The sequence below is a fragment of the Labrus bergylta genome, chromosome 23 (assembly GCF_963930695.1).
Source record: "Labrus bergylta chromosome 23, fLabBer1.1, whole genome shotgun sequence".
NCBI lineage: Eukaryota > Metazoa > Chordata > Actinopteri > Labriformes > Labridae > Labrus > Labrus bergylta.
The window spans coordinates 13,984,816-14,010,805 of NC_089217.1; the positions used below are offsets into that span (position 1 = coordinate 13,984,816).

The 25,990-nt window shown below is 43.5% G+C and overlaps 1 protein-coding gene across 4 annotated transcripts in view; it reads right to left on the reverse strand.

Moving 5' to 3' along the window:
• Positions 1-25,990, reverse strand: part of scube1 (signal peptide, CUB domain, EGF-like 1) — a 97,123-nt gene that overhangs the window by 36,843 nt on the left and 34,290 nt on the right. For 2 of the 4 annotated variants that reach the window (XM_065951302.1, XM_020634789.3), the window contains exons 5-7: positions 13,261-13,389; positions 11,294-11,410; positions 5,443-5,532 (exon numbers count right to left, since the gene is read on the reverse strand). In XM_065951302.1, the coding sequence (XP_065807374.1) occupies positions 5,443-5,532; positions 11,294-11,410; positions 13,261-13,389 (336 nt within the window). The remainder of the gene's footprint in view (positions 1-5,442; positions 5,533-11,293; positions 11,411-13,260; positions 13,390-25,990) is intronic. The other 2 variants (XM_065951303.1, XM_020634788.3) reach the window with 1 other exon arrangement.

Here is a 25,990-nt window from a genome sequence, read left to right on the forward strand (position 1 = left end):
AACCGCTAGGCTATCCGGCCCCATATTTGGTGCATTTTTTACTGACAACTAGAAACTCCTTTTTTATTAAAAGTTAAAGTTTTTAAATGGAGTAAAACAGGACCTGTGGACATGAAATGTCAGAGAGGGGCTGTTACACAGTGAGTGCGCCAGAGCTGTTAAGGGTTCGGTGCCTTGCTCAAGGGCACCTCGACCGTACTGGGGAAGTGACCTCCAGCTACCAGACCAACTTCCATACTTTGGTCCACATCGGTTTCCAACCCAAGTCCCTACAGACTGAGCTACTGCCGCCCAAACATATGTATGCGTTTTTTAAAAGTACCATCAGAATGATATTACTAATCACTGAAATTACCTCCGTTATTTACCGGCATTATGGATCTCAAGCCAGCATTGATGAACCTTTTAGTTGTGCGACAACGAGCAGGACACTGTCAGTAGCAGGGGAGAGTATCTACATGATTTTGTGCCAACATGTGCACTATATAGTCCACTACATAGAACTCCCTGTAAGGGTAGAGAGAAGGGACAAAGTGTGTGATTTCAAACACAAGCTGTGCCTGTGGAAGATACATGCACTTTTTATTGGTACATGTCGCCTAAAAGATATCATTGCAGCTTTGTTTGTTTGTGATTGGGAACAAATTCATCAAAATTATGTCTTTTATTTTATGCAATTTAAATCAAAGGGAGACTTCAACTTTCCTCTTGCAGCCCGTAACGAGCGATGTGTAGGACTTACAATGTGTCAGCAAGAAGCCGAGGAATGAGAGGGAAGACGGTAAGTATATACATGTCCATCACACTCCTTGCATGGAAACGCTGACCTCGGCAAACCCCACTTTTCCATGAGAGGAGGACACATGTTCTATTGATTAAAAGCTGGGGAGCAGGAGAGAAAACCATGTCACTGTTTATACTAAAGCATCATTCCAAGTCACAGCAAATGCCCCACTACTGTAAAAAGGTGAGAGGGGGCACGATCAGCTTTCAGCACTCAACGGGTTCCCTGTTTTTGCTCTGTGATGGCCACATAACTCGGCTGTCAGTCAGCGTGGCTCTGGTCTGCAATCAAGCCACACAGCTACACCAATACTTCACACACATGTCGGCAGCTCCACCAGTATGAGGTGATGGTTTATTTGAAATCCAGGGTTTGGCACTTTTGCCCAGACGTGTCCAGTATCAGGCTCCTTTATGTAGCTATCCTTTCATATCAGCTTCATCAAACGTCTGGGTATTACTTTTCATCACTTTGCCCGACGCTCCCTCCTCTCCTCCGCCCTCCCCGTTTTCATTTCCTTCTCACTCCCTTTCTTTCCCCCGGCCCATCGTTGTCTCAGCAGCACCTTTTTATTAGTTCAAGTTCCATTTGTTTCGATCAGCATGTTGTCTGCACCGTGTGACGGCAGAGACTGGAGCACCGTGTGTCAGAGGAGGCAGACAAACTGATAGCGGTGTCAAATCTAACATACTGATGCTGTTCGGGCTGTGCCAATGTAACGCCAGGTTGGCCTCAGTGCTCTCTGCAGTCACATGCATACACACGTGTGTTCAAGCGCAAAAGGCATGATGGAGTAACCAAAGAGGAAACATTTAATTAGAACCGACATACCATCAGAAACAGAGCTGTAAGTGTGGTCGGTATTGGGTTGGTATCTTAATGCAAAAGGAAAGGAGTGTTCACCCGTGTCAATGGATTTTAAATTTAACATTTTTGTGGAACTGAAAAAGTACAATTTAATACCACTGATACATTTACTTTTAACTGTAAGTAAGCGCTTAATTGTACAAAATGTTTTTTTATTCTACATTAGGGGCAGCTGTGGGTCAGTGGTGGAGTTGGCCGTCTCGCTCTCCTGCGGTCGACATGTCAAAGTGTCCTTGGGAAAGACACTAAACCCCAAGTTGCCCTCAGTGATATTAACATTGGCGTGTGAATGCATATGCACTTTAACAAAATTTGCATTGCAAATGTGCCTCTGATTTAAAAGCTACAAAACCAAAGTCAGCAAGCTTCTATTCAAGAATGTGTCTGTAGTACCTTGCCCAAGGATACTTTTATTCTATGTGCTGAGCGATAATGTGTAGTGTCTATTTTCTTCCATTCCACTTATTTGGAGATGTATTATGGTAACAGGATGCTAAACAAGCTAGCCCAGATGCCCCTCTCCCGGATTCTGAGGCTTTCCATGGTCAGATTGGATTTTGTAACCCTACAGTAAGTTCTGGATAAACCCTGGCGTCAACTCCTAGTTAGACCTGCCCTGAAAACCTCTAAAGGGAGGCACCCAGGACAAGTCCTAATCCAATGCCCAAACCACCCAAACTGGCTTCTATCAGTGAGAAGCAGCAGTTATTCTACTCTGAACTTCCTCTAGATGTCTTAGCCCTGTACTCTTTCTCAAAGACTCATCTAAGCTGCAGAGGAACTTAATTTCAGTCTGTCATATCCGTGATGTCATTGGTTTTACCCAAAGCTCATCTCGGGGGGGTAACAGTATGAACATAGATCAACTGGTTAAACGAAAGCTTTTGTCTTCTGGGTCACCTCTATTTTTATTATGATGTTTTTCTACAACACCTGCATTACTGCAAAGGCTGTAAGCTGCATCAATTTTTCTATTGATTTCAAAATCCATTTTACCCTCACTCATGAGACACACATATACTTGAACTTCTTTGCTTGAGACAGAGGAAGGCTCGATATAAATTCAACCTGCTTACATGAGTGAATGACTTGATGTTGAAAATGGTATTGTTCTTTCTGTTTGTGTTTATTGATGAAGCAGAGCGGGATTTTCTGGCACAACTTCACCAACTACCAAGGTGCATGAAGAGTGAAAGGCTTGAAGAGGCTCCGAAACACATTTAGTATGGAGATCAACTTTATTAACAAAATTGTCTGATACCTCTTGGCTTGTGGCCTTCATCAGAGATAATGCAGAAATGCGATGGTCTAATTTGTTAATCTTTATGCTACATGTGTTGCTTGGGCTTTTTGACCTGTGCATTATTGATACAAATTACGTTTTGTCTATGATCGGTGTTCGCAAAAAAAGATCGCAAAACAGAAAACTTTTTTCTATTCACCCAGTTTTTCCAATACCAACAAATAAACCTGAACGACACCTCACTGAAGACATTCAGAAACCTGGAAGCAACACGGCCTTTTCAAAACTTAAATCAGGTTTGAAAAGTGTTAAACATTGCTTACCTAATTTACTGCTCAGGCCGGCCATGATCTCATTGTGCAAGGGTTAATTTGAAAGTAAACCTACATCTAGGGATTGTTAATTTTTCAGTAATTTGAAAGATTTTTCCCATTCACATTGATGTGTAGAACTAGAGATGAAGCCAGTGTGGAGACAAAGTGTTCAGTATAAGGAGAAGAGAGAAGGACAAAGTAGTACAGAAGGGACCAGGAAGCGCCCATGAAACAAATTCTTTACTTTTCCTCCAGGCCCACTGGCCAGAACCTGCTGTGATAAAAGTTGTATAAAAGACTTCACTCTGTACAGCAAATAGGTTGGAAGAACACAGAATGAAATCTGGTTTGATGAATTAAGACATCAGGAAAATGAGAATATGCTGTGTGAGCAAGAAGTGACAGGGTAAGGGTCATTGGTCAACCAAATCCCAATCTTCCTTCTTGTTTGTAAGTACAAGTTCATCACGTGCAGTTTCCACAGGATCCTTGTCTGCTTAGCCAATCGCTGCCTCCATAGTTAATGCTCATGTTTCCAAAGCGCACACCATGACCCATCTCAAGCAGATTTATTTTCAATTTCAAAATAAAACACAATATACAGACTCTGGATTGTATATCCCATCATTTTATCAACATTATGTTGTTGGTCTCTTTATTCCCATGTTATCTTCTTGGTCTCCTGTGATCTTATGGACCTGTGAGTATAGCTGTAAATGGCTACGCTCCGCTGGGCTTATGCATCAAAAACAGACCTTGTGAGGTAGGGAGCACTGTCAGACGGAGCAAAACTACAGTGGAGACGGAACGCTGCGCACATACTGTAGATCCTGTGGAAACTTCCAGTTACACTTAAACTGCTCATATTGATCCATCCATGCTTAAGATGTTAAATCCTAAATTTAAAACGGATAGCATAAGATTTGATCAGTAGTGCTGTGGACTGTTTTGTACATCCCTAAGATACACATGTAAGATTAAACCTGATAATGACCTAAATGAGATTTGAGGTTAAAATAAGAAACTTCTTTTGGGGTCGGGCTCACATCCATTTGGTCATAACATCTTCAAGTCTGCTGACTTTACCTCGATCAAACGGGAAAACCTCACAGATGATTCTCTAAGGTCGAGATCAGTCTGCATACGTTGTAAATTCCAAAACCAATTTTGAAATTGGGTTGCATCATGCGCATGAAGAGAGGAACTTCCAATTCGAATATGGCAACTTTTTATGTAATCTAATCTAGTGCATGTAAAATGTATCTGGGGATGAAGTCATCTCTATTCAAAAAGGAATAACAAAAGATGAGACTGTACCTTATCATTTTACGTCAACAGCAGTATACTATTGGCTGGAAAGTTTACGATCTGTTTTTGGCTTCCTATCCCTGTAGGACTGTCTGCCATTGGCTCTTGTTGGCCACTCAGAAAGTAAAAAAGTACTCATCAATATTTTGAATCTGAAATACCAAACTTGTTCGACATTATTGGAAAATCCCAATAAGTCTGCAACCAGTCCAAATAGTAAAACTGGATCTGTAAACCCCTTTTAATCTGCCAAGCATTGGATCATACAGAAGTCCTAGACCCATTTTCCCGTCTGATTATCATGCAGGTTAAATTGGGGATAAAATGGCTAAAAACTCTTGGAGTCGGAGCCCACCCTTAGCGGAGAGGAGAGGAAAGACTTCAAAAGTATTCCTGCACTTAATAATTTGAAGTTTGATTTGAGTCTTGTCCCTTCTAATGATTATTAGATGAAGAATGTTGTGCCAAAAGCAGTTTGACTTTTATTAAACGGTTCTGTAAATCTGGGTACTGAATGTCGTCATAACATTTTCAGGGGTTTTGCTTTGCCTGTAAAGTATTCTGTCTTTGTAACATGAGTATTCAAAAAAGGGGAAATGGAAGATAAAACATTTGGAGTGGAAGGTGCAACTGGGAAAGTGAATGTTAGTACTTGAGAAAACCTCAGAGCTGTCTGAAAACTTGGTAGGTAGGGTTAAGGAGGAAGGGTTCAAAGAGAAACAAACTCTTTTTCTCCATCAAGTTAGATACTGTTGCAACAAAACTGTGACTGTGGGAGTGGACACAGTGGGCATCAAAGGTTTACAATAAAGAAATCAACAAAATAAAACAGAGAGAGGAAGACGAGAAGGAACGGAGAGAAGTGGAGTCGGGGATACAAGCACAAGCGCCATGGCAACACATAGAAAGAGGAAGAAAAGAGTTACCCATAAGTAGCCGCCGTTTCACCCGCTTGTCCACATCAGCTACTGACGTGGCATTGAACTCAGAGCTCTCAATTGCAGCCTCATCTTTCTCTAAAACACAAGTGACAAGGGGACAAACAGTGAGCAGCAGGTTAATGAGAAGCCCAAATGACCAGACCTTCAGCCCCTCTTGGCGTTTGAGCAAAAAAAAAAAAAAAAACAAAGCCAAGAAGCAAGAAGCGATGAAGAAGCGCCAAAATCCCTGTTAGAGTGTTAATCCCCAAACAAATGATAAATCCCTCAGAGCAAACAAAAGAACAAAACAAAGTAAATGAAAATGATCAAGTCAGTGTGTAGCTTACAAAATGAAGCGGTAGGTAGGTAGGTAGGTAGGTAGGTAGGTAGGAAGGTAGGTAGGAAGGGAGGGGAGATGGTAAAGGTTTAGGGCTTATTTATTAAAAAAATAAGGGTAGAGGTTTGGGGTTTTGGGGGATGGGAGGGATTGGGGTAACGTAAAGGGACATTTTATTTCTGATGTAGACATTGCTGTTGTTGCCGATGAGTTTCTGTCTTCCATATCAAACAGCCACGCTTTGTCAGCAATGATTCCCTTGCGCAAGGATGGAGCAGGAAGACGAGACAGAGAGTACAGGAAAGGATGTCCAACATTTCCAAGACATGTTGTCTTGAATGTGGGCACAGAGACTGAGCAAAAGGAAAGAGAGTGTGACAATGACAGAAAGAAGAAGAAGAAGAAGAAGGGTGCTACAGGAGAGACCAAGAGGTCTGATAGCAGAGTAAGATACTCCAAGAATTGAGCAATGACAAGATGATGGAGAGGGAATGATGGACAGAGTGGGGAAAAAGAGCGAGCAAGGGAGAGAAAAAAAGACTGAATCAGTCCCATCATGGCCCACAATGGGAGAGAAATATGAGGGAAGAAGGGGTGCACTCACTGAGAAATGGGGTTTTAAAGAGAGGGGATGCATGCAGAGAAATAAAAAAGCAGGAGGAGGCAGTCTGGGGCAGCGCTGGTTGCCTGTTTGTCTATGGAACACATTACAACTGGCTTTAACAGTCAACACTGGAAAAACCATGTTCCCAAAGCTGGGCAGTCGAGTCGGGGGGGGGGGGGGGGGTGGGGGGGGGGGCGGCTGTGGAAGGTGATTTGGGAGAGGGAGGAAGGTGGCGGTGGCTGTTAAGATGGCATGCATGCGGTGCTGGGGACGGTGGGTTTGATGATGGGGCTTGGAAAGGGAGTCTGCCTTTCATTGGGCCTGAGTCATTAGGGCCTGAATGAGCATCTCTTTGTGAATGGATGCCTTTAGCCGCAATAGGAGCGGGCTTTGATGTACAAACACAGTCCTAAGGGTGGTGGGGGGAGTTGGATATTGGGGTAATTAATGTCCCTTCCATTCCCCGGCCCACTACCGTTTTTCTCTCTCTCCTCTCAGGCGCTTGATGGACAAAGTGAAGTACTCTCTGAAGTACACTCAGGGATGAATGGAGGCTTTCTGGTGCTCAGCTAACGGGTGAAATGTGGTTGTGTGAATGTGTGATTGTTGAATGCTTGTGCATACCAGTGTTCATGCTTTTGAGCAACGACTTGCTTGAGTGTGTGAAAAAATCTGTCAGAGAGGAGGATAAAAATGCGAGTGCGAGACAGGTTGAGAAGGGGCGGCAAGAGAGGCGTACCCTGGGCCCACTGGCTCCTTTAAAGTCTGTGGGACTAAGTGGTGGTGGGAGGCCCGCTGAGAGGGGAGCGTTTTAGAGAGCCGGACCTACACAGGACGAGGAGGGAGGGAGGGAGGAAGGTAAGGAGGGAGGGAGGGTGGGGAGTAAAACCACTTTACTACAACTACAGCTAGAAGGGAAATGTTAAAAATCAAATCACTGGTGAACAGGGTTCCTTAAAAAAACAGCAACAACAAAAATGTACTTCAATTCAAAACGGGGAAAAAAAAAAGAAAAGTAATAAGAGAACAGAATTAAAAAGAGAAACCGTTAAAATGCAGTGCAGGTTTTTTTTCCATGCAGCTGAACGTTTAGACAAGCAGACAGATGGACGGAAGGATTAGCAAAAGAGGTAGTGGAAGACAAATGGACAATATGGCAACTATGAGTGGACACATGCAGGTTATACGAGTAAAGAAGAGTGAGTGGTGCAAGTCCCTGCCTTTTTAATTGAGGTGTATGGAGCGAGAGAGGGGGCTGATGGATGGGGATGAGTCATGGAGGTCATTTTGCTGTTGGATTGTGGGTTTTGGAAGTTGATGAGCCAGTTGTTGTTTTTTTTTTGCTTTGAGGAGGTGGAGAATGAGGATGTAGCGAGAGAGCTTGAGGAGCAGGTAAGGTTTGCTTTCTTGGGAGCTTAACCTAAGATCAGGCTGCAATTGAGATGTCCAAGTCTAACACCCTCTGACCCCACCCAGAGTTCCTCTTGTGCACCGAGGCCTTTAGAATCCATCCGATTCGGCTATAACATGTATGCTCAGACAAGACAGGCAATCAGGTACTATCACCAGAAAGCAGGAGGAGGAGGAGGAGGAGGGAGGAGGAGGAGGAGCAGAGGGAGAGCGCTACATAGAAAGAGTAGAAGGGAAGGTGGGGTGGGGTTTAAAGGTAGGCCCATAGAGCAGTTGGGACACTCAGATCACAGACACAGAGGTCCTTCTCTCGTCAAAGTATGAAGAGAGACAGAGACAGAGAGAGAAAAGAAACAAGACATTTGGAAGGTATGGAGAGGAGGGTTCCTGATCGCCATCAGTTTGGCTTCCTCTTTGAAGCTTTTGTCTTCGTGGTGTTTCTTAAAAAGCAGCTGGAAAGAAAATGGGGTTATGAGCAGTCAAAACATGGAGCTGCGGAAAAGCAGCTCAGCAGTCTGTCCAAACAGTGAAGGTAAAAGACATAGAGAGATACACAAACAGAGATGAAGAGGTGTTTCCAGTGTTTAAACACAGCAGGAAGGACAGCATATCAAAAAGACATCACAGTCCATGAGTGTGACCCCAATAGCCAAAAACTTAACTTCTAGATGTGCATGTGGTTGTAATCTGCTCTGCTTACATGTAATTACGTGTTAAATCACACTCCTAGTTGTTGTCCCTGGTTTTAACCACATGGAAAAGTTGACTTTGTTTTATTTGCTTCATTAAGGTTTACACCGCCTATTACAAATGAACCAGAACTTGTAAACAAAAGTCACATGGACTCCCAAGTAGCTCACTAATGGGACAGAGTTTTGGTAAACGTTCTTCCTGCCAATTTAGAGAATGTGGCAAGATCGTCGCCCTTAGAAACTATAATCCCAAAATCCTGGATTCTAGTGATCTTTTTGTGATTGATCTTTTTGTCATCTTCATTTTTAAGGATTTTTTTCCACCATCTGAAATCAGATCCAAATCTATCCAGCTGAGCCAAACTCTGCTGAACCAGAGCTTTTGAATTTAAACTAATATGTTAAGTAAAGAAAGAAAAGTTAGAATAAAATACAGGGTCCAACATTAAAGTGAGTGCCTCTGGCCCAGACTGGGCCTCTGGTTCGAGGATCTACTGGACCCAAAAAACTATACCTACTGACCCTGAAATAAATCTAACACAGAATTTTACATGCTACACTTTGAACTAGTCCAGCATCAAAATCTAAATACTAAGATAATATTCTTTTAGTGTTCCTTTTCAGACAAAGAGAAAACTACAACCAGACTGTTCCAACACTGCCCAAATACTTGATTTGAGCATAAGCCCCGCCTCTGACGAGGCAAAAAGCCAATCATAGTTTAGGATTTAGGGGTGGCACCTGGGGTGGCCAATCAGATTTCAAGCAGGGCCTGCCTATTCTAACTGCCTTGTTATTTCTTGTAAATCGATTCAAATTTTAACATAGAAGCCATCGCACAATGTCATACCTTTTTATGTGCAGGATATCCTGTCACCTATTTGTCACCAAAGTTTACAAATTGTGTTTAAAAGCCCAAATGTCTCCAGAGCACAGGCAATAAAATAACATTTAAAGTCAACCTTTAACTTAAGTTCCTCCTGCGATTACACCTTTATCAGTAATTTGAAGACACAAATTATAAATGTGTGTTTGCAAATGACCAATACCTGATATAACAGGCCCTTGAGGCTCATTTTCTCAAAGTTACCATTGAGACTGGAATAAGCCTGAAGCTATAGACTGTCAACAAGAGTGAGGAAATGTTGATGTTAATTGCTTTCAGTTTGCTTACATTTAAATCAGCAGTGAGACAGTAGAGTAAAACAGAGTTATGGACAACTCCACTTACCTGGAACGCCTCATTCATCCTCGACTGATTAGAAAAATTGCATGGTAAAAATAATATCGTCTACATGTTGGTTTGCAAGGCCGCCTAAAATGCAAAGAGAAGAAGCAGCCATGGCAACCATATGAGCATGGTTGCGTTCACATCTCCAGCATGAATCATGGCCAAGACCACGTCTTCAAGCAGACTTGAGCCCGGTACCCAAGTACGGTACGTTTGTGTTCACACTGATCAAATGAACCGGACTTTGGGGTCAAGTGAACTTGGAGCCGGGCCCGTCTCCTTAGTGTGAAACCACACTAAAATTTGAGTCTCTCTGGAGGCCTTGATTGGTGAGACCAAATGGGTTGAACAAGGGTCCTTCAATGTCCTTACAGGGCCGATGAGACACAAATGCAGCCTAGGACCAATCCAGTACCCATGATGAGATCGTTTTCTCTCGTAGCCCGACTGTAGTCACCCCTCTAGCTCCACTTCTGGATGCTGTCAACTAAACATACTTTTTCTATGTGCAGTCAAAACTCTAAAATCCATCCTGTCTTCTTAGGAAGTTAATACATCCCAAGTTTCATATTTTATGTAAGTTACATAAACTGTGTTAATTACATCAGTGATGTAATGTACACAGGATGACATTTATCTGAACATAATGAGTTCTTTTAGGGCCTGAACTCAACCAAAGCATCTGCATGGGACCATTGAAGGGAGAACATGTAAGCATGTTCAGTGATGTTCAGTGAAGTGAGACCATGAGATGGATGTGTTGGCTGGGAAATGACCAACATTTTTACATTTTACTTGACATCTTAAAAAATTTCTACCAGTGCTGATGGTTCAAACAGGACTTTCACCCATAAGACTAAGGGTTCAACTCCAGTGTGAATCTTAAAATCATTCTAGTTTTTTTTTTTTTCCAGCTTTTATCCAGCACAATGATAGGTTTCTTTAAAGGTCACATATTCTCCTCCTCTTTAACCAGTTTAAATAATACTCAGAGCTCCTCAAAACATGTGTGTGAAGCTTCTTGTTACTCTGATCCTGTATTTGATCATGCCTATAAACCCCTCTATTTCAGCCCTGCTCAGAACAGACAGTTTCTGTGTCTGTACCTTTAAATGTAAATGAACTGTGTCTGACCACGCCCCCTCTCTGGAAGGACTTGGGTGGCTCTAGCTTTCTCGCTCCATGTTCTATTGTTTACGGTGAGAAGGCAGACTCAGAGGGCAGAACAAACACCTAGCTGTGGGAGTGTCACCCACCTGGGGGAGGGGTTACTGCCCTTTGTGATGTCATGAAGGGAAAATCTCAAAACGACCTGTTTGAGCACACATTTTCTGAAAAGTGGAGTAGGCAAAAGACGGAGTGGATTTTGCATAATATGTGACTTCTAAGGAAACCATTCAGCACCTTAACCTAACCAAAAAAAGTAATTTCTCTCTACAAATCGGTACGTGAAAACAGACACTGATAATTTGGGGAGCAAGAAGACGATGAGTCTGCAAACTCATAGCTTCAAACTCACCAATCGCCTCGTACATAACACGAATGAACTACGTGCTAACAACAGAAACATCTTTGTGACTCACCGATGCAGGTCTTGCTGTCTGAGTGCAGGGCGTACTTCTGGTGGCAGCCACACACTGGCCCTGTGTCTGTGTCATCACACGTGTGCTGGCAACCGCCGTTTCCATAGTTACATGTCACTGGAGACAACACACACACACACACACACACACACACACACACAGTCAAGTTTTACTCCTGGATTGTTAACAGTGTTGAACAAAAGACTTGTGTAATTAAACGATTTAAGATTTTTTTTGTCTGTGAAAAAGAGGTAGAGGGAGAAAGTAAAAAAAAAACTAATGGGAGAAAGAGGTGATTAGAAGGAGGAGATTTCACACCGGGACCTTTTCTGGAGAACTCAAGAACCTCAGCACTTATCCATCAGATCTCACTTTACGTCCTTGGCTCCGAAACAGCCAACGGGACTCGTACTTTTTAAATGGGCCACAAAAACCTAACACGGAGTTTGCCATGATAAACACAAATGATCCATCCAGCAGTTGTACTTTCTCCTAATTTTTCTAATAGTCACAGTTCTGGAGGTGAAAAGGGAAAGCATGCGTAAACACATTTCAGGGAGCATAGTGCGGTTTTCCTAAACTCGGCCACTTTTGATTTTCAAAGCAGAAAAAAAGGAAAGGAAAGGACGGTAGAAGCAACTTAAAGAGGATGAGGTGGAGAGAGGGAAAAAGGATGTAGGAAAAGAAGTAGGGATGAAATGGGAGGAGAGACATGTATGTGTGTGCTCGGAGGAGTTAATTGACATCACTAGCACTTCTTTCATCACCCGTTTACTGCCGTCCTGTGCCGCCATAGCACTGCGTCCCCCGCTGCCAATGAAACACCAGCACGGTGGGGGGGGGACACATTAGAGCCTTTCAGGAGCTTTCACAATCTTTACACTCTTGCTGTCCAAGAGAAGAACAAGATGTGTTGCCAAACAAAGTGTAACTAAAAGCTTATTTTCCCCCCTATCGAAAACAGCGGAGGAGAGGGGTTAAGAAACATGAATGCTCTCCACTGAATCCTTCAGCACCTTCAGCTTGGCCCGAGACGCTTAACTGATCTTGGTCTTAAATGTCCACCCTCATTTTTTCACCGCTGAAGGCCGCCTGGAACATGTCCATCATTGCTATTACAGATGTTTATTACAGGAAGAATTTAGAGCCTCCATCGCACCAGTACGTAACCTCAATAAACTCCAGACCATGAAACTAAGTGTTAATACCTCGCTGCCATGCGGGTTGTAAAGTAAAGTGGCGAGTCAATTGGCTAAAGATTAACAGATGACAGAAAGTGTTACGCAGGATTGCAAGACATCCAACGTCTGAGACGCTTATATAAAGGGACATTTCAGTAGTTTAAAACACGCACCAGGTATACAGACATTAACGTCTGAGGGGATGAATAGATGTATTTCTTTTGCAGAATCCTTCAGACAGCAGCCGTGAAACAAGCTGTAATGCCTGCAGTGCAAGACCTGTAGGCAATTAGCTTAATCAAAGTAAGCCCACTACAAGTGCTGTGAAACCGACCAGTGAAGGCAGCAGTAGATCAGAAAAAGTAATGCTCTGCATTGTAAAATCATCGTTGTCAATGTGGTCTGGTTGGTTGGAGTACAGCAGGTTAAAGGCTGTTTCTGGTTAAACAAAGATCTAATTAACAGCCCTGTGTCGGCAGCTAGCTGATGCAACATACAAGAGAAATCCCAAAATATATAAAAATAAAACCCAGGTTTAAAATAATCCATTAATGTGAACAAGTCTGACACATTGCTATGAGGCCAAAGGTTAACCTAACAGGAGAGTCTCTTAACTTAAATCACAAATGTGCCTCAGAAGGCTTATCGATCTTTACAGATGACCACAGACCCAAATCAGAGAAAGAAAAATGACAGCGAGGAAATGTTAAGAGGAGCATGAGTGGTTAGGATGTTCAGCATGATGTAGGGATGATGGGATGCACCGAGGTCAGGTGAGATACTTACATGTACAGTCTTTCTGGTTCTTGTTGAGCTCAAATCCAGGACGGCACTCGCACGACACTCCACCTTTGCCAGGAGCCTCTCTGCAGATGTGGGCACAGCCGTGGTCCTTGTTCATGCAGTTCATCCCGTCTGTGGAGGGGACAGAGACAGAGGAATAGACAGGACTCATGAAAACACACTCAGGGATGTTTCAGAGTTCATCTCAGGAGAAAAGAGGCTTGCCTGTTCAACTTGACCTGACAAAGTCCTGTAGATTTGATACATTTCTGAGAGTTTTTGTGCCTTTTCCAGTAGTTAGATTTTTAAATGTTGATGTAGTGTTGTAATAGATAAAAGTTAGTCCCTACAGGGTTTGTTTTGTTTTGCCTATTCGTTTCTTTTTGCAGAAGCTTGTTGGGACTCTACAGAATTGCTCTGCGACACATTTGGCTTGTCCATGTTGCAGCCAAGACATGACTATTCGTTAAACCTGCAGAATATTAAAACAAGGTAAATGGTAAGTAGCACTTTTCTAGTCTCCTCACTACTCTAAGTGCTTTTACACCGCATGTCACACCTACACATTCACACCCTGATGGTAGAGGCTGCTGAGTTAAAGTGACCATCAGAACTAACAAATGGCATTCATACACATTCATTCATATGCTGCAGACGAAACAGCGGGAGCATTTCGGGGGTTAAGTGTGTTGCCCAAGGACACATCAGACATGTAGCTGCAGGAGCTGGGGATCGAACCCTCAACGATATTTGCAATTACATTCTTCAATATTACAATATTTCTTTCAAATCATCATGACAATATGAGATAGAAAAAGCGAATTGAAAAGTGCATATCAGCTTTAACACAGTTTTTTTTGTCTCTGCTGTTTTCATGTCTCACACAATCCCTGTGTTTGCAACACTTCCCTCCATAATCCAAAAGGCTGCACAACAACCAACATGGTGTGGAAGTATGACCATTACACCGGGGCCTTCATCCAATCAGCACAAAGAAAATACTGAGTAAGAAAAAAAATATTTCTTTACATCAATATCTCATTTATTGTGATAAATTCATACTTTCGTGATGTCTTTACTGGAAACGCCATATGTCGCCATAACAATGAAACAGCGATTAGTTGCACAGCCATCCGTGCCCCGAGGAAAAACATGACACAGGACCAGTCAGAAGAACTTTAAGGTGGAGCACCTGCTCAGACGAGCTGGTTTTACTGTGACTGGGCAGAGGAAGGAAAAGCACTTAATTTCTTTATTGTGTAATGTTTATGAGAGAAAATCACCATAGATAGTTTTTGGGGAGTAAGTAAAAGATATCTGTAAATAAAGGTAAAAAATAAGGTTCATCACTATTATTTACTAATAACCAAAAGCCAGTTTATGCCGCCACTTTTCACACACCAAAATATGGTCACATTTCCTCCTCTTCATCAGTTTTTGATGACTCTGATAAAAGTGTTTATTCTCAGGCTTCTTGTCTGCACTCACACTCCTCGTGACTCGACCTCTCGTCCCTCCATCCCTTCATTCCTTCACTCAGCCCGTTTGATGCGGTCTCCTATCTCGATGATTTACAGAGCGCGCTGCTGAGGCAATAATATCTGAAATAGGCCAGTGTTTAAATCTTCATCAGCGGGAAGAGGAGCCGGGGGAGGAAGCAGGGAGGCGGAGGACGGAGGGCCAATGTTCTCCTGAGAGGCGAGTGGGGAGGGAGACGGCAGCCAAAGATATCACTGAACTCTGGGAAGCAGTGGAAAAGTACGTTTGGGAGTGTGTGGATGTCTGCTCATCACGGCACAATCAGATGTCTTCACTCAATAAAGACGGTTTCTTTTATAAAGTCTGATATAAAGTGTGTGTTAACAGCTGTGCTAAATGTGAGGCCAGAGTGCTGAACACCGTTTGGCCTTCACTCAAGATTTATTTTGGAGTAACCACAGCCTTATAAACTAAGTTACAAGTTAAGATACTTGACTTGAGCTTGTATATTTCTTTTCTAGTCTTCTGAGAGAGAGAGAGAGAGAGAGAGAGAGAGAGAGAGAGAGAGAGAGAGAGAGAGAGAGAGAGAGAGCACTGTCTGTCTGTACTGGAACCAAAACAAGGCCAACATACAGCATTTGTTCATTTTAGACAGTGTGCAGGAGTTTTCTGGCAATTTGGGGGAATTAACAACGAGACCCTACACAATATAGGTTGCCTATGACTTCTATTGCTGTTGCAATGGTTTCAAAACAGTTATCAATATGTTGAATTTGAGCTACATGTAGAATCAGGTATTGTGACAACCCTAAAATCATCTTGACCTCAATGGATAAACTCCATCCATCCATCCATCCATTATCTTCTGCTTATCCGGGTCCAGGTCTCGGTGGCAGCAGGCCTAGTAAGTCTCCCCAGACGTCCCTCTCCCCAGCAACGTTTTCCAGCTCCTCCTGGGGAATCCCGAGGCATTCCCAAGCCAGAGGGCATAAATAATCCCTCCAAGAGCTCTGGGTCTACCCCTGGATCTCCTGCCAGTTGGACGTGCCCGGAAGACCTCCCGAGGAAGGCGACCAGGAGGCATCCTGACCAGATGCCTGAACCCCCTCACCTGGCTCCTTTTCGATGTGAAGGAGCAGCAGCTCTACGCCGAGCTCCTCACCCTATCTCCCTACAGTAAACACATTTCAACTGCTTGTATCCATGATCTCTTTTTCCGGTCACTATCCACAGCTCATGACCATATAGGTGAGAGTTGGAACGTAGATCGACTGGTAAATCGAGAGCTTTGCCTTCAGGCTCAGCTCCCTCTTCACCACCATGGATAAACTCACTCAACAAAAAACATTATTGCATCGTAGGTCTTCTTAATCCATCGATTGTGTATCTCCAAATTAGTTACATTAGTTATAAAATAAGAAACACAGTCAGATAGTAGACTTTATTAATAATTAGTATTTTTATTTCCCAGTACTTGAATTCATTTGGAGGCTCTAACTTCATCCAGATCTGGAGCAAAGCCCCCCCCCCCCCCCCCCCTCCATAAGTAAAGTCCCTTCATGGGGCCCACGAGCACTTCAAGTACCTCATTAAGGTGCCATTCCCCCCAGAGAGTCCCCTCCACAAACAAAACGTCCTTTCTCTAACTCTGCCAGTCTAACAGTGTGTGACAAAGAAAGGCCGAGCATTTCATCAAAGTCCAAAATCAAAGGAGCCAAAAGAAACTGTTCATTTACACCGTTCACAAAAGATCAGACACAATCCTCAGCCCCGTTAAACTGACAATAAAATCTCTTTTTTGTATCGAAAGCACGCAGAGTACCGATGTACGCGGGCTATATTACAGAGCTTAACGGTTAGTATTCCTGCTGATGGACCAGATTTAGGAAAAAAGGAAATGTTTCTATCCTTACTAACGAGCCAAAAGCTTTATGACAACAACAGCATCCGGACTTTTCAATATTTAAATAAACGCTCCTAAACTTTACCAGCATGTCTTACCCATCTGTCTTGAATTACAGCCTCGTGACAAACCATTAAACCACGCCCGCCTGTCAATCAGGTCAGCTACACGCCTTATTGTGAATAACTCTTATCCTTCATCAGATCAAAACTGATGAGTCATGAAAACATTCACCCCCCCCCCCCCCCCCCCCCCGTACAGTGTGTGATCGAGACATGAGCTAATCAGATCTGTTTGGTTTTTTGAACCAGGCTGTAAACATGTTGACCTCTGCTGTAAAAACAGACTTTTTAGAATGGGTGTGTATGTGACTTCCTGTGTTTCTGCAGCCAGCCTCTAGTGGACACTCGAGGAACTGCAGGATTATGCACTTCCTCATTGGCAACATCGGAGGTTGCCGCCTGTAAATGTGTGATGTCATAAGGTGGATATTACTTTGGACTCTGAGAGTTTGTTGAAGTGAAATGAGACATTCAAAGATGCAGCAGTGTAATTCTTTTACATCACTGAGACTACTGGGAGACGTGTTAATGCTGGCAGCTTTAATTCATATATTTAGTTTCTGTAGCGATGTATAATGCACATCTAAATTTGGACCGTGTCAAACTCAAAGAACCGGCAGCACGAAGAAGCCTGGGGGTAAAAACAACAGTTTCCAGAGCATGCATCGAGCCTGTTTAAAAACTAAACTCATAAGAAAGCCGAGTATCTACAATCAATTTAAACCTGGAAAAGTCAAATAAACGCAGGAAGAGGGAGAACCACGGGCACATGAGGGGGGGGGACTCGGAACAACCGAGCTTAAAACAACAAACTGAGCGCCGGCCGCAAACTGTGGCCTCTCAACGTGTCCGATGTGACGAGGCGGCGAGGAGCCTGCTGCTCACTGAGACTTTAAAAAACCCCACACAGGTCCCAGGATACGTATAGAGCATGATCTGATGTCCAACCACAGAGCATACCTGCTGATTCACAGACAGAGAGAGGCGGGCCCACAAAGACGCGGTCAGTTACCGATGAAGAACATGAGCGACAAGTGACAGGGCGCTGAAATTTCATAGCAGGACATTTGAGAAAATTCCTGCTAAATGCCAACGCCAAGTTTCCTGCTTTGAATATCTTAACCCTTACCAAAACACCTGAACTACGTGTTTGCACAAAGAGATAGTGTTTCCATGATTACCAGTCAAATTATATGACGTAAAAAAGCACAACTTTCTCTACTTTCACGCTGAGTCTCCGCACTTCTTCTGTGTCTTAGAGCCCAAAATGACCATTCCTGGTTCAGAGTGGATCAGGGATTTGTGTCAAAGACTGGACCATTTTTTGATCGGCCAAAAGATATTGTTTTTTTTTTCCAGTTTCCAAAAGCAATCACAGTGCATCCTCATGCTGTTCAATAATCACTTCTCAATTTCCCTCACTATAAACACATAACGACCCCCCAATAATTACTGCAAGCAGTCACATCAACCTGAAGTCCATTTTTATTAAGAGCGTTTGAAAAATCTGATTGCAACGGTCTCTAATGTAAAAAGCCACTTCATCTTCCCCATCTTCCCAGAGTGAGCTGGTCCTGGCAAAGGACGCTACGCGGAGCAAAAGCGAGGCTGCGGCAGGTAAGGTTTGTCTCGCCTGAAGAGGTCAAAAAGCTCCAGCAACACTTGCATTCAAATTAAAACGACATATCTCGGCTTGTGGCCTTCATCAGGGTCATGCTTTTAGCGGGTTTTCAAATCGCTTTTATTTTTCTCCTCACTTTTATTTGTGTCCCCGCTTTTATAGTGTGAGCTCGACGTCACTGTAAATGAGTGAAACCTCAGTGTCTTTCGAGTTAAAATAAAGGTTTAGAATTGAATTGAATGTCAAGGTCTGTCTCGCACTGCCTTAGCGTTGGCAGCCACAAAGAATAATGACACGGGCAGCAGACGGCTGGAAGCTGTAAATAAGGAAATATCCCAGCGTTGTGTTAGCGGTGACATCGTGACTGTTGGACCAGTAAAGCATTACTCAGGTATCAATATTCCTTTCCCTGCAGTGTGACTTTTTCTTCTAATGATGGAGAAGTTAAAGATTTGAGCTACCTTATATAGAGCATAAACTAAAGAGCGATTATTAGTCATAGAAGTCTAAATGTACATGGGATCATTTATTGCCGTAAACATGAAATCAGCTTTGGATTTTTGCATTCTGTGTCATTACACTGTCTCGAGTACAACGTTCATGATCAGAGCTCATGAATCTTGGGAGTTTTTTCGACATATTGAAATATCTGCAAAAATATCCTTTTCTGAGTGAATTTTCTAAAAGAGCAGAAATCAGCAGAGATCTCAAAATGAATCCAAACGATGAAGTTGTGTTTTGGGAATTCCTCGTCAGGAACGTTAAGTTCTTCAGATTGCGATAACGTGGTTTCTTTGTCACTTCTAACTGCATTTCTTGGGCTAGTATTAAGAGTGCAGAGTGAGTGTTTGCTGCTCGGAGTACAGCTCTGTTTAGATTGGAGAGGTCAGCAGGTTTACGACTACTGAAGCTCCTCACCGGAGCCCCATGCGGGTCCAGATAAAACAATGAGACACGTCTTCATGGCCCAGCGAGCGCCCCCCAGCACACAGTCTGTGCTCCGTCTCTTTATTATCCTCTGTCTGTCTTTCTCTTTCACTTTCTCCATCCACCTCTCCACACATCTCTCCCTCGCTCTCTCAGGAGTGCCGACTCCAGACCGGGTCCAAGCATATCACAGCCGTGTTATTGCAAACCCGACTCTCACGGCGCTACACCCCAAAAGCCCCGAAGTCTGGCTGGCAGAGTATGGGAGGAGGAATGAAGTGAAAGACAGAGACGGATGGAGAGAGAACAAGTGAAGAAAGAGGAGAGGAATGTGGAACTAGAAAAGTAATGAAGACGAAAGAATAATTTAGAGGCTCACACTCGCTCTCCTCGCCGCTTCCTCTGAGGATGATGAGGAATGAGGTGATGCTGAGCGCCAGTCTCACAACCTGATCTCCTCACAGGGGAAACATTTCACAGCTTCACTCAACTGTGGACAAATTATGATGTTGACTTCTGAAGAGATTTCAACACTTTAAACGTTTAAAATGAAATCTAAGATGAGAACCAAGGCCTTGGGTTTTTTTGAGAACATGCCGCACATTGCTTTCCATTTACGCTGACACACACAGAAGGTCAGTGCAAGCTTTGCACTATAAACTATCAACACCAGGGCGCCTGACCAGACTATTTCTTGACCACTTGCAAGTGACAAGATGAAGATTCATCATCGTCTTTCTACAAATGCTGACACAAACTTGTGAGGATGCATAAACTGATGAGTTTACTGATCAACGCAGGGACAAGAAATAGGTCTGTCCCTATCGTATGACTATTTTCTGAAACATCAAAAGAGAAAGAAAGAAAAAAGCCAAGGCGGCAGTTCAGCAGAAGGACATCGCCATATGCCATTATTACAGTATATGCAACCTCATGCAGAGGCCCTCTCAACTCATCTGTGTCTGTACCGACCTGCCACAATTCAAGTCCCTGATCAAAATATGTATCATTACTATATCTGAATTTGAATCAAAATATCACTATCATGATATGATGGCAAATCATTACAACCCCTTTCCCCGCTGTAAGGTGAGGCTCTGTAGTTTATCCCAGCCTTATTTAAAAAGCTGAATTCAAAGTCCTATTGGAGCAAAATCTCACCAGTCCTTACAGACGTCTTCCCCCCCCCCCCCCCCCCCCTCGTCTCCGTCCATGCTCTTGTAAATGCCGTTTTAATTGAAATCTGTCCGGCGCTGGCTCCGGGTCTCCCTCTGCTATAGGTGCTAAGCCATGAATTTCAATGAGAGCTTTTCTTCTACCGGCTGCATTGAACTCACTCCTTACTTAAAGGACTGTGCCTTTCTAATAACCCTGCACAATCTCCTCTTCAAACACTGGAGGACACAAGCAGCACACACACACAAACACACACACACACACACACACACACACACACACACACACACACACACACACACACACACACACACACACACACACACACACACACACACACACACACACACACACACACACACACACACACACACACACACACACACACACACACACACACACACACACACACACACACACCTCTTTCTGCTCTCTTTTTCTGTCTAACTTCAAACACGGAAAAAGAGCAAAAGCATATTTTTGCAGGTTTGCTCAACATGTGGTAATGACTGTATTCTTATCAGTGTCTGCATTTAAGTTCTCGTGTCGTCAGGTCACATTTGGATAAAGACCAATCAGGTTACAGCACTGAACAGGAAGCAGGCGAGTCATCTCAGAGCAAACACAACTGCAGCCGATGGAGTGAACGGTTGTGAAACCTGGAACAGAAATACTTTGTTTATCTTGCGCTTCAGTGAACTCGAAAAGAAAATGAACAAAAAAAACCCAGAGAGAGCGGACGAGGAGCCGAATCCTCTCTGTGACCGGGAAGTGACGGGGTGTATGGGAAATGTGGTCTTAATTTAGAGGAAACACTAACAACCGCTAGATGCTGACAGACTGTTCTGACAGATCTGATCTCTATTTACAGGAACTCTAAAGATCTGAAGAAGAAACGGACAACACAGGTTTTCTAGGGAGTCTGAAGTTTAGTTTTTTTCCGGAAACATTTCAGTTTGTCACCGATTAATACCACGATTGTTTACCACAAACTAAAGAAAGAAGCACAAAGACAAAAATATACTTCCTGTTGGTGTTGTCTCATATTTCTAACGATAGCAAGAAAATCATTTCTGTCAACAGTGTTATATTTGAGGGCAAAAAAAGCAGAAACAGATTCTCTCTCCAGAGTCCTCGTGGTCTGTCCAACACGTCAAGTATGACTATAGAAAGATGGATGACTTCTCCAGTTCTACAAAAGTGAAGCCAAAGTACCCCTTGAGGCGGGAGCCAGAGTCTCTGCAGTAGAGAGCAGGTGGTGGAGACGCAGTATTGATGTCCCGCCCCTTCCTCTAAACGGTTTAGTTGCCAAACTTCACCAAATACTAAGGAGGTCAAACAGCTCCAGTAACAGTTGCAGTATGAAGATCCTGAATGATGACCCTGGTGAAGGCTACGAGCCGAAACGTGTCAGTCTAATAAAGTTAACAAAATGTATCGTCATACTAGTGTTGTAGTCAAGACCACACTAACTGAGACCAGAGAGCAGGGAGCGTGTTCCTCATTTAGACCGTCACACCGGGAAGGATGCGGCCGTAACCGGGGGATAAAAATCAAACTAAAAATGAATTGAAGTTATTTGTTCTTTTAGAAAGAGGTTATTTTGGGCCTCCCTACTCTCTTTCTCCCTGATTTCCGTTTCTATCCACTGTCCTATCTCTACATTAAAGAAAAAAAAAGGAAAAAAAAAAAAAAGAAAGAGGTGTTTTCCTTCTATTTAAAGTAATGACGTGAAAATAGCCAATCAGGAGTCCGTCCAGTCTGAGACCGAGTAAAGGTGCTTTAGATTCTGAGACAGAGACCTTCAGAAAGTCGTCTTGAGGCCAGTCTTGAGACCAAAACCGATTTTGAGTACTACAACACCACTGCACACTACAAGTGTTGCTGTAGCTTTTTAAAACCCATTCTTCTAAATAGATCAGAGTAAGGAGTTCAGACGTATTCACTCATTCTTTCTGCTCACGGCAGGCCTCATAGTACCTCAGGCCACCAGACGTACAAGCCACACCTGACAGCATCGGGCAGCTGCACAAAAAATAATGAAATGAGGAATGAGACGCTTCAGTTTCCAAACAAAAGACATCAAACCATCAATGGATGCATTTACTGGAGGGACTTCTCTCTCGCTCCCTCTCTCTCTTGCATGTGTGCACAAAATGGCGATATCATACAGATTGAAATGAAGGTCGGCGATTATACTTGGGTCGCTGTGAACATACCTGGGCGCCAGACAGACTGTAATAGACTAAGGTGAACTTCAGTGAATCCTAACTTGTTGAACTGCGATGAACTGAAACTGAAGGCCGTCTGGATGGAAGGACATGTGTCCAACACTGAAACCTCTCGGCACAGCAGCTATTAAAATCAAACTTGACTTGGAGTCAACGGGCTGCAAACGAGCATGATTCAGAAATGCATGAGCAGAGTGCATGGATACTCGTACCCTCTCTGAGTGAAAGCAGCAGTGTTAAGGTGCAGCCTGGACGAGCAGAGTTCAGTATGTGATGTTTACAGAGTCCAGCTGCTGAGGTTTGATTCACACATTAACTGGAATAGAATGACTACAAAGGGAGTGTGAGGGGAGCTCTGTTTCCGGCTGACACAGATGTTGGTTTCTTGCAAAAGCGTGTCAAACAATGAGACAGGAGGATGAGTGTGTGTGTGTGTGTGTGTGTGTGTGTGTGTGTGTGTGTGTGTGTGTGTGTGTGTGTGTGTGTGTGTGTGTGTGTGTGTGTGTGTGTTATTTAAGTCCCCTCCCCATGTTTCCTGTGCCTACAACTGAAGCAGCGCCACACCCTCCGATGAAACATTTCCACTCAAAACTGTGCACTAAAAATAAAGCACATGAAGGGGAAATCATGGGGGAAATAGAGCTGGACCAAGAAAGAAACATGGAGGTCCAGCTTCCGCTCTCAGGTAAATAATCATGTTTACCTCAAAGAGAGAGACAGAGGGGGACGTTAGAAGAGCTTGTTTTCAAACTTTGAATCCCACGCTGGAATAATATTTAAACACAGTATTTATATACCTAGAAGTCACTTTCAGAATCACCTCCATGCTCAGATGACCCAGTGTGTGTGTGTGTGTGTGTGTGTGTGTGTGTGTGTGTGTGTGTGTGTGTGTGTGTGTGTGTGTGTGTGTGTGTGTGTGTGTGTGTGTGTGTGTGTGTGTGTGTCTTTGGATGCAGAGGTCTTTGCATTCTGCTGATTACTAACCTCTGCATCCAAAGACACACACACACACACACACACACACACACACACACACACACACACACACACACACACACACACACACACACACACACACAAGGATGTCACCTCTACACACCAGGACTTATGACGGGGGGGGGGGAGGGGGTGGGGGGGGGGGTTAATACAAAACACAAATAAAGCAAGCTGCTCCATTCAAGATGTCAGTGTGGAAACGACAACCATTGAAGGATCACAGCTCATGAACTGCACCGTGACCTGACAGTGTGCAGGAGTTTAGATGCAATTGTTGGTAATGAAAACGAAACGAGTCACTATTGGGTGTTTAGGACTCTTGTTGTTGTTGCTGTGATGTCAAAAAGGTACCATCTTTTAATTGCCCCTGCTCTATGACTCAGAGAGAAAATAATCCAAACCAAAGCATTAGATTTATATCAGGCCCAATGAGGGACTCTTCCTCCATGGCGGTCCTTGGTAGTCAGTCTGGCTCCTCACCCCACTACGACACCCATGACCCATGCCACCCCTGCATAAGTCACTGCCCCAAAGTTTGGATCTCACCAATCTTTAAGTCCAGAGTCCATTGATAAATTTAGTGTCATAGTTAAGTTTGACATTCAGCACTTTTTAATCAGCTTTGCTATCAACAAAACCATAGCCTAAGCTAAGAACAACAACACCAGTCACATTTTTCACTTATACATCTAACATACCTCCTTCCTTTTTTTCCAGAAGCCAGCCAAGGACAAAAAAAAGTCTTCTGATTTGACCTTTCATCTCCATTTCATTTAATTTTGTCTACAACAGCGTCTGCAGTGACCTGCTGCTGAACACACATTTTGCCATACTTAGGCTTTGAAAACATTTCCAGGTTTGTAAGTGGGAAGTGTAAGTGTACAGTAGGTGTGTAGGTGTATGACAGGTGGAGTGTTTGCAGCTCTTGATGAAGTTTGTAATTGATGATGATAACAGTGAAGTAGACGGAGCTCCCTGTACTTTAGTCTCCACGTGCCCCCGAGCTGCATTTAAAGCTCCCTCCACCTCCAATTTCCTGCTTTGGTTTGTTTAAAGTGAGAATTCCTCCTCCATCAAGAGTGTGTGCTTGTCAACGTGTGTGTGCATGTCAACGTGTGTGTGTGTGTGTGTGTGTGTGTGTGTGTGAGGGCAGCAGCCTCAGTCTGCTTCCTCTCCTCACACAATTCCAAATAAACGCACACAAACTCCCACTGCTTCGCTCCACCGTGTTTGTCTCTCTCTGTTTATTTTTTCTCTTTCTCTCCCCCAAACATGCACGACTCCCCCGTCCACTCCTCCCAGAATCCTTTGCTCTCTTTACCTTCCTCCCCATCAGAGAATAATTGAACTCTAGAGAACACAAGTTGTGTGGATTTTGTCAAATGACGGCAACCCTTTACCTCATGGCAGAATGACAAGTACCACCACGGTATGATGCAACGTGGTACGGTCATGGTCCAGTACGGTACACTTCATTGACCAATCAGGAAACTTGTCTTAAAACAAAGTGAATACTCTCAGGTATAGATGTTTATTCCTCCTGTTGGCTGTGGTCTGTACTAAGAAGCAGCATTAGTTGATTCCCTCTCTGTTCTCAGGGTTAAAACAGCGATTAACTTACAGGCTACACATCGCCATGACGACTTCTCCTGCACACCTAACCTGCCCCAAAAGCAGGTCACTCCCAGGGCAACAGATCATCCTTTATAAAAGAATCAATCTGCCGACCAATCAGGTCTGACGGAGCCCGAGCTTGGTGAACTGATTGTTAGAGGAAAGAAGGACAAGAGGCGTCGGAGATGAATCGATCTCTCGCATCCCAACTTGCTTTCCTGATATATCAATGCTTCGTTCTTACTGATATCATCCTACAGCCTCACCTTTTCATATCTATGTTTTTGTTATTGCACCTGAGTCAGTCCCCCTAAAATCTTAAAGGGGACATATTATTAAAAATCCACTTTTACAGTGTTTTTTGAACATATATTTGGGTAACCTGAGTGTCTATCGACTCACAAAATGTGAAATAAACCCATCCAGTCCTTTGTTTGTGGTCTGCATAAGTCTTACAACACAGAGAAAAATGCTCAAATTTTTTCTCCTTGTGATGTCACAGTGGGATTCTAGTAAAAAACAAAAATACCCTCCCCTTCCCTGGTATCTCCACTCATAGACTCCACCCCCAGCCTAGAACAAAACTTTTGCACAGGTCCACCATTTTTATTCTACCAGGAAAACTCAGGGGGGCTCATTACATTTAAAGAGACACACACACCAAAACGGAGCGTTCTGAGAGAGCTGGTTTATACAGGGTCACAAACCTCCTCTGGTGCTTGAT